The 10089-nt window shown below is 40.8% G+C and overlaps 1 protein-coding gene across 1 annotated transcript; it reads right to left on the bottom strand.

The window, feature by feature from the left end:
- Positions 1-4591: 4591 nt before the first annotated feature.
- kcng3 (potassium voltage-gated channel, subfamily G, member 3) lies at positions 4592-9134 on the bottom strand. The gene is made up of 2 exons (XM_072373819.1): positions 8209-9134; positions 4592-6731 (listed from the first exon to the last, which is right to left on the bottom strand). The coding sequence occupies exons 1-2, from the start codon at positions 8832-8834 to the stop codon at positions 6086-6088; spliced, it is 1272 nt and encodes a 423-aa protein (XP_072229920.1). The 5' UTR covers positions 8835-9134; the 3' UTR covers positions 4592-6085.
- Between the last annotated feature and the right edge of the window lie 955 nt (positions 9135-10089).

Here is a 10089-nt window from a genome sequence, read left to right as displayed (position 1 = left end):
AACAAGCGGAAAGAAAAGGAAATAACGATGAAACAGTAAAAACATTCAGAAAACACAACAATGACGCAGAAACATTCGACATTACATACAAACCAAAAATGTTTCACAAAATAAAAAGTTACGTTATATAATTTCCATTCCTGGAGGGTTTTTTTTATGAAATGCCTTTCTGAAATTTTGCATTTGGCACATCAGAGCCACCCTAAATAACTAGACCACAGATAAACCCAAACTTCTTGCCCCACTTTTTAAATGGGTTTCTTGTGCTAAAATAAGAGAGGCACAGTTTTAGGATTTGCAGATGGGAGAAAACACCAAACATTGATATCATTATCAAAACTAACTTTAGAATCTTAGATATCTCCTCTCAACTTACTGCAGATGAGATATTTTTGTAAAGTGTTGGTTGAAAATACAAATCAAAGCCAAGGAAATACACTCTTGGGGAATACATTTTAGAAAATCCATAGTTAAAAAAATTCTCAAAGTATATGCTAGAGTCAGAAAAAGCAGCAAGAAAGAGATTTTTTATATTTTTATTATTTTAAAATAATGAACCATGCTTTAAATCACATTTATGTGGTTGTGTCCTGATACTTCACTGATACAGCCAATATGCTAATGAAAAAGTATATTTTGAGCATTTTGTTATGCTTTCGGGCACGTTTCCTCAGAGGGCCCAAATGTGATGACATTAGGAGACAGGTACTACACAGACAACAGACTGGATGGGAACTTGAAGAAGAAAACACGTAACTAAGACTGGATGAACACAAGCTGACAAGGGGAAGGCCTGAACTGAACTATAAATACACAGGGAGGCAAGGGTAACCAGTCTCATGTGATAATTAGCAAATGGTCACAAGAGCAAAAAGATAAGCGACACAAAGTAAACAGCTCCATGAAATCAAACAGAAAATTAGTGTCAACAGACATGAGACAGAAGGAAAAGCACAAATTAACCTTATGTAGGGACAACAAAACACACGACACAAAAATCATGTCAAATGGTTTTTCTTTTTTGATATTAGGATGTTTATCCTTGTAATGTTACAATTACGGAGCTGAGCGTCAATTCAGACATATCTTTTTTTTCTTTTAAGAAAAGTATTTGTCATGGTGCATAAGTTCTGTTTTGTTCTTGTTTGTTTCAGTTTGCTTTTCTGGTGTTTCCATGTTCTGTATTCTACATTATTTTCTCTCATCGCTCTACATCCTTCACCTCAGTTGTATTGCTTCCTGTTTTAATCTATAGCGCTTGCCCTCTTAGTCTACTGCCTGCTCTTGTTTCATGCCAGCATTTCATTGCCACACCTGTATCTTTTTTTGTCATTTTCTCCCTCAGTGGGTTTACCCTTATTCAGTGCAAGCTCCATGTTCTTGTTTAGTTTGTGTTGCATCTTGAATCTGATGAGTCTCTGTCATTGATCTTTCATAAAATGTCCTTTATTCTTTTTTGTTTCACTTCACCAGCCATCCTGTGCCTGTTAGTCCAGCTGTTGGGTCCACATGCCTCATGACAGTATTACATTTTTCAGCTGTAAATAAAAAATGCCAGTCATCCCCTCAGGCTATGTGAAGCCTCAACTATCCATCAACAACCTCTTCTCATTCCCAGGTATTTGAGTTAGGACTGACAATGTGTTACCATCACTCAGAAGGTTAGAGCAGCCACAATAAAACATGTTAAACAAGGATTTTGGAAAGAGCCTCCAATCTTTTGTCTAAGTTTCACCCTTAGCACATCCCTGAGGTGTTACCTATTGGGAAAATTGAATCTGAACATCAACAAAAAACATATTTGATTTGATGCATCACAGAAACACTAAAAGAGTCCAATCTGACCTACAGCACCAAAAATCTCAAACCTTGCTTGCTTTTTGTGATCACGGTCAGAAAAACTATAAAGGTCACTTTCATGAAATATTTGAATATTCTGTTGTGTTCATTTGAGAGATTTAAAAGAAGTCAGATGCCAAAGATGGCCTTTTAGTGACTGGAAATAGAAACACTGCAAAGACTCAGGAATATCATGTTTCAAATCTCGAAAAGTGATTCAGATAAAACTGTTTTTAAACCTTTTATTAAAAAGCAAATCAATGTGAACTCCTTCTCAGGGGTGTCAGAGTGCATCTGATCAAAACTTCACTTGTTGTATCAATTATCAACATTTACTGGTTCATGTTGTACGGACATTCATCAGACAATGAATCCGACCCTAATTTCAGTTATCTCATTTTTTTCCTTTCTAGCACTGCCATCGGGTGACATTTGTGGTTGTGTCATGTCTCAACAAGATTTTGTTTAAGGCTCTTTAGTGAGGGTGTTTATTATTCTTTAGAGAAAGACTGTAATATCTTTGGTGATACATAATTTTTTTCCCTCCAACACCATCACAAGGTCAAAGTTTGAATGTGCTCAAAACTTTGCTTTATGACTAAATACATGCAAAGCACTCGTGTTAGAAACCCAGCCGCAGACATGAGAAGAAAAAAAGCCTCTTTTTCAAGTTATCAGTAGGGACATGAAGGCTCAGAACAGTGGGGATAAAAGCAGACAATCTGACACGGAAGGAAGAGGGCTGAACTTTAAATTTTCAGGACAGCAAAGAACAGTCTCATGTGAAAACTAACAAGAATCACAAGGGTAGGGTAAAAAAAAAAAAAAAAAACAGTGGTGGAAAACTCAGCACACTGAGGCCTATATGGGAACAGCGTGATCCTCAAGCTCAATGCCAAATCAACAGAACCCCCCTGAAACTGAATGGAAAAGTACCAGTACTTTATATCTATGGAGAGCTTTGTTTGTAAGAAAGGTAGCTTTCCTCCATATGAACAACATCCTGAGATAAGTTAACTTGAACATAAACACTAATATTTGGAGAGACACTGCAGCAAACACGAAGAGTATTCAAACTTTTATAAATACTTGCCTCGGAAAGGATTGGTTGGTCCAAGCTGTTAAGAAGCGTGGCAGTAAACAAAATAGCAGAACCTCACCAGAAACCCCACAAAGAGAACAAAATCAAGCCAAAAAAGAAAAATACTTAAAGCACCATTATGGTAAAATATCAACACATTAGTTCTGTCTCTTCATTAACTTTCACACGTTAGCATTAAGCATAATAAAAGCAATGAAATGTTTGATAGACCCTCTTTAAAGCTAGTGACTGGTTTGTCAGTCAGTGCAACCTGGCAGATGATGAAGAGGACCTATGGATCTTTTCCAGAGTGCAGACACTTTTTCCAACCCCCTCCATTCTGACCGCAGGAATTATGCGATAAACTGAGCTCCAGAGGATCAATTTCTGCCCCAAAAAGATGCTTATTAGTATACTTTTACCATCTAAAAGCAGATTTTTATTACTCAATGTGCACTTTGATAAAAGAAGAGTGAGAAGACACAAATGTATCCAAATCCATTGCCATACCTGCAACGTATTCAAGAAAGTTGAACCCTGAGGGCAGTGCAGAGAAAGTTTTTGACTCGGACTCGATTTATTCTTTGAGCAGCACTTTGTGAACCAGACTGTCTGGTGTAGAGACAATAACCTACTTCTGAACACATCCAAGACAAAGGAGCTAATCATTGACTTCAGAAGAAATAAAACGGACATTAAACCCATTCTCATTGGTGGAAAAGGTCAGCGACTTCCGCTTTCTGGGAGTCCACATAGAGGAGAAACTCACCTGGGACACAAACACCTCACAGGTGGTCAAGAAGTCAAAGCAAAGACTCCACTTCCTGAGAATCCTCGGGAAGAACAATATTAGCCAGAGACTGCTTGTGTCTTTTTACCGCTCCACCATGGAGAGCATCCTTACGTACTGCCTGTACATGTCAGCTGCACAGTGGCAAACAGGCACAAACTCCAGAGGGTCAGCAAAATGGCTGAGAAGGACATTGGGTGTCCTCTGCCCACACTGGAGGACCTTCATGGCTCTTACTGCCTCAGTAGAGCCAACACCATCCTGGAGGACTCATTCCACGCAGGACAGTTCCTGTTTGAGCCATTGCCGTTGGGCAGACAGTACAGGGCCATCAAAACCAGGACAAAGAGACTGAAAAATACTTTCTTTCCAACTGCTATCAGAGCCATACATGCCTCTTTACGGTGATAAGTGCAACATATATATTTTTTAATACACATTCAAATTGTTTTTATATTGTTTTTATATAGTTATACTGGTTACACAGTTTTTATATGTCTACTATTTGTTGTACTCATTGCAATGACAATAAAGAAATCTGAATCTGTGCAATGCTTAACCCAGTGTGGCTCTGAGGGGTGACTTAATACCCTTGCCAGAGGGCTCAGGTGTTTCTCACACTGAATATTATGTTCTGATGCTTTCAAGGGAACAGACACACAGGTTATTTTTAGTGTGCTGTTAGATCGTGAGCAAAGAATGACTTTTCTTTGATCGAGTGTTGAGGTTGTACTGTGTGAAATTATTTAGAAATCTTGAATAAATACTATAATTGCTGATGATGGAGACCGTTCTGATTGTATAATTTGTGTTATAATAAGCAATAAGGCACTCAAAGAGATTTCACACAGAAATTTTATTAGAAAAGCTATAATTCACATTTATTACAAGTACTGGTGAAATTGTTTTGATTCATGGTTGCAATCAGGCACGGCAAAAATGTACTGCTACATGATTTGTGTTATAAGGTGGCTAATAAAATATGAATTGTGTTTAATTTCATGACACTTCACTGTTTGAAAAGCACACCAGGAACGACAAGAATATCGAGATGTCCACAAAACAGACTAAACTTATACAGAGCTGCAAAATTATGTGGAAAACACATGTACAGACTTCAAATTTAAGGAGGAAGAGATAAAAAAACAGACTAGTTATCTTTTGCAAACAAAGGAGCAGGATCTTGATATGTATGTGTGTGTGAGAGTGGGTGTATGTGTGTGTGTATAAAAAGAATGGTTGATGGTAACAGGGAGAAGAGGAGAGGAGATGCAGAGAAAGACTGTTGTGTGGGAGAGGTGTTGACTTGTTTGTTTGGATCATGTGTCTCTTCAACAAATCGGATCATCTTGGCAAAGTATGGACACTGCAAACGTGCGTGAATCACGAATGTCAGAATCATCATTTGTGACAGCCTCTGCTGCTCAGTTTCCTTACACACTGGCTTTTTTTTCATTTTTTTTCACTATTATTACGTAATTTTAACTTTTTGATATGATTCATCAAAGACCGGGACGAAAATGCTGTGTGCCAGCCAGGAGGTGTGCGTAGATGTAGGCTTTTTGTTTGCGCAGAAATCAACCACTATTATGATTGGCATGTTGGAGGATGAGGTTGCCTTGGAGACGCAGAAACATAAAATGCCCTACATTCACTCACAAATGCAGACACATCTATTCAGTCTTTGTGCTCGGGCTTTGTCCACATTCTGTCATTTTTGTTCAATCATCTCTCATCTTCCATTTCTCATTCCATCTGCCCTCTCATATCTGTTCTCTTCATTTCATTGCCTGCCTCTTTGTAGTCCCTTTAGACCTGTATCCATATTTCATTATTCTTGGCTTAAGCCCCTCCAACACTTAAGTCCCCCTCTCCATCTTCACTTTGCTTGCACTTGTTCACACCTTCTTTTCATTTCACAGGTTTAACAGGATGGATCTAGGTCACACATCAATCTTGTGTAACTCTCTCCATCTGGGTGTAAATCTTAGACAAAGTAAAAGGCAGACAGCTGCATAAATAAACACACACACACACCACAGTTGATACAGCCATCTCCGTCAGTGTTGTTACCATGGGAATACAGTGTAAACAGCAGCTACTGTCAAAACTGGACTGAGCGCACCTGTGTGTGCTTAATAAATAATCATTTGTGTATTATGTTCACATGGTGTTTATTAAGAAGACAGTTGCAGCTCATGCTGGTTATCGACGATGATCAGAGATCATCAGTACAACATTCAGGAACTAGACGGGGGGGATCCGGAAACAAGGCAATTTGCACAGTTTTTCACAATGAGAGCAGCAGATCTACTGGTTTGTTGTGTTTCTGTCTCATGTAGGCAGGGCCGTAGATGTTTGTGATAAATGCAAGTTCACTGTAGCATCTCTGTAGACAGGCTGCGTGCATATCTGGCGGAGCGGACTTTGAGTTCATGGTAGCACTGAACAAAACTGTGGTAGATGAATGTGATCGGCAGTGCCAGGAGAACAATGCCACTCACTACACACATTCCCCCAAGCACACGACCCCCAACTGTCACCGGGTACACATCCCCGTACCCCACTGTTGTCATGGAGATGATGACCCACCAGGCGGCGGCTGGGATGCTGGCGTAATCTTGGTTCTGCGTGCCCAAGTCCAAGCCATGCTCTAGTAGCTGTGCCAGAGCACTGTATATTGCCATGGCAACGCAGACAAACACCATCAGCATGACCATCTCCCGGTAGCAGCGCGTGAGTGTCAGCCCCAGAGTCTGCAGGCCCAGGAAGTGTCTGGCAAGCTTCATGAGCCAGAACACTCGCATCATCCTCAGCACTCGCAGTATCACTCCAGCTACTCCAAGCCCGGCACCCGGCATCCCTGCACGAGCCATTGCCATAGTGACATAGTAGGGGGTAATCGCAATCACATCAATGATGTTGAGTGGATGGCGGATGAAGTCCCATTTGTCTCTGGCCACCAAAAAGCGGACTATGCACTCTGCTGTAAACCAGCCAATGCACACTGCCTCCACTATCCTACAGAGATGAGAGGAGAGGAGAAAGATTAGTTGAATAGTAAACAGGAAATAGCAGAGGACCTACAGAGATATGAGGTAGTGGTTGACAGTCCTTCAACCCAAGGAAGAATGAAGCAAAGCAGGAGGAGCGGAATTATCGAAATAAGGAACATGTCTCATGCAATTTAGGGCTGACAGAAGTAAAAAAAAGACAGCGGGACAGACACACAGCAAAAACAGGAGACAAGTAAGACTGCACAGAAGGAAGGATTAAAAACCTTCAACAGAGATTGTGACACAAGCAGCCACACAATTGCCCCACTGATTAGGATAGCATAGGCTACCAAAGCTAACTAGAATGAGGTTTCACTGGTATTTGACATAAAAGCACTGAATCCAAGCAAATACCACAGTGCCTACAGGGTAACTATTAACACAATTAAACCAAACCAAATTATGAAACAGCTGGGAAACCTGCATCATCCGCTGTCACAAAACTGGATCCTTTTGGCCCCAAGTATAAACTACATTTTTAGTTGATTACCTAACCACTGGAGCTGCTCCAAATCTCAGAACAATGTCTAGCCTGAGTGAAGATAACCTAACCTTATATAGAAAAATGGCCTCCTCTGGGCTTCCTTGAGAGGACAGGCTGAAGCAAAACAACACAAAAATAGAGATACACGTTTTCATCTGGCATCCACAAACTGGCATTAGAATAACGGCCTCGACTTAGACAGAAGGTGATTCCTGCAAAAGGGTTAACTCCTTTTTGTTTTTGACAGTCATGCACAAGCCTTTGGCACACATTCTACTCTTGCCTTATTAACCTCTTGAATTTTATGAATCTAGCCGTAATCAATGTGTTTGTCCTCTGTGTGCACTGTGTAATATAAAATGAACAGATAAAGACGCTCAGATTCACTGAGAGCTGTGTGGGAAATGTAAGGGGAGCAAATGGAGGCTTCCTCAATTATTAACACTTCATGACTACATGTTGATTATTGATTTGCTTTCTTTGGGAGCTTGCCTGACTGTCATGTGGGTCCTAATGTTTAAGGTAAATTTGGCATATCCACCTTATGTCTTGATTTGTTTGCTTTTTTTTAACTTTTTAACAGTGAAGCACAAAATCATGTTAGCACACACACAAAAAAAGGATTATTAAAGATGCCTTAAAGCGCCAGCCTTGATAATTCAAGGACCATAGTGCACAATGAGTGAGACTGCTGCTTTGGACACATGCAGGCGCTCACATAAGAATCTTCGAGTGTTTAAGAGTGTGTTTATTTATTAATTTAGGGAGCGTTTGTTGCGAAAGAAGCTCATTCTTCACATAGTTTAACCTGTTGAGCTCACTTTTACGCACAGGAATCATGGGCACCATCTCATTTGCGAGACGTCAGCGCACATAGCGCATCAACATTTGGAAGCCTTTTCACAAGTGGGCCCTTCTATTCCTTAAACCAAAAGTTTGATCCTAAACTATTGCTTACCTGTGCTCCTCCACAGTGTTTCTCTTTGCTGTATCCCAGTCTGGTAGCGTGCTAGCACACAGCATTATCATGGACACAATCACAAAGATCACGGACACTGACGCCAGTAGCTGCGCCGCAAGGGAAGAGTTGGGCTCCTCAAATGTTTTGCGCATTTTCTCGAGCCATTTAGCGCGGCCGGTGAGTGCAGTCCGTGGCATTGACTCGTCTGGGGTTTGGGATTCATCCCCTGACAATACAACGTCCCCCTCCGATAGACTGTCCAGTCCTATGTCGGACATCCTATCATCGAGGCGTTTCTGGCAGCAGGAGTCCAAGTGCGCGCTTTCCAGCCCCCAGTAGAGCATTTCTGAATAGAAAGATAGCTCACACACTCCGGGAACAAATCGGAGTTTACCGGAGCGCACGTATAGCATAATGAACACAAAAGCCTGTGCGTGGCGGTCGAAGAAAAACTCATTCCGGTCCCGGTCATAGTCATCGCACAGTTCAAGGACCTCTTTCTCGTTTGCGCAAGCATGCAAGCGGCTGACGCGCCGGAGAGGGAAATCCCTGATCACCTCACGGGTGAAGGCGTACCGGGTTCCCCCTACATTGAGCACACAGATGCTCTTCCCGAACTTCATCTTGTCAACCTGTGCCCTACTAAAACTCCTCTTCACAGTCTACTCCCCCATCCATATCTGGAGTTTAGTCTGTGGGGGAGCTTACAGTCTCCCCTGTCCCCGGGGCGTGGCTCGCTGTGATTGGAAGTGGCCCTGCGCTGGGGTCCGTGGCTGGAGAAAACTCTTCCTTCTGTCTCTTACTGCTCCTTCTCCCTCTGTAGCCTGTATAAAAGACTCTCCACCCCAGTCAAGGCGAGCCAATCCCATCTATGATGTCACATGCTATCGCTCGTACTTACGTGCGCAGCAAGAAAGAATAAAAAAAAAAAAACCATAACACTACTGACTGTAAATTAGCCCAGTAAATACGGTGGTGGGACAGAAAATTAATATTTTCATGAGCAGCTTCTACCAGTTATCCCTCCAGTTTTTACACATCATCACAAAATTTAGAATAAATAAATAAATATCAGCAAACGGGAGCGATGGTTGTGATAACTAGTGTACCAAATATTATTCGGTAAATACGACTAGGAAATGGATCCTTTTCTTTGTCCCAAAATTCTGAGATGTTTTTACTTTTTGCTCCAATATCTTTCAGACTAGGGGAATTATCTTACTTTTATTTCACTTCGTCTATTGGTCATAGTAATAAATTAATGCCTCCTTTACACATTTAAACATAAAATGTGTGTAGTCCAAATATTTAATGAAAATATTTATTTTAAGTTTAAGTTTTTTTTTTAAAATAAAGATGCATGACATATTACAGACTATTTCAGTTTCATTCCATCCTTTATTTTCCACAAGTTTATTACAGAGGGGTTTACGAAATATGGTGATATTTAATTACTTTTTTTGTTGGTTGTTCTCTTTATTTTCAAATTAATATTGATACACAGGGAGAAATTGAAAATCGCATTAAGTCGAGACTCTAATAGGCTACTCCAACAGAATGTAAGGATAATTCAGAAGAAATAAGCCAATGTTCAGATATCTACTTTGGAAATGTATGAAATTGTGCACATTTGTGTTGCCAGACATGGCCTCATTTGCACTTCTAAACATAACACCTGCCGGACAAAAGCAACTAATGTAAGAAATGAACTTGGGATGCTTCCTCGCGATACATTTTTTTTTTTTTTACCTATCTCACCTGCAGCGTTTTTGAAGGTGGGAGTGTTTGTGTACGTGCGTGTTACGTGAGTCTGTGTGGATGTTTGCGCGTGCGCGCCCCCTCCCTCGTCACCAGTCAGTGGTTTTTCGGGTTGATCCG

This window comes from Leuresthes tenuis, unplaced genomic scaffold, assembly GCF_036924035.1.
Source record: "Leuresthes tenuis unplaced genomic scaffold, fLeuTen1.0.hap1 SCAF_20, whole genome shotgun sequence".
NCBI classification, from domain to species: domain Eukaryota; kingdom Metazoa; phylum Chordata; class Actinopteri; order Atheriniformes; family Atherinopsidae; genus Leuresthes; species Leuresthes tenuis.
Note: the sequence above shows the minus strand (reverse complement) of the source record. Positions and strands in the feature narration are given on the sequence as shown.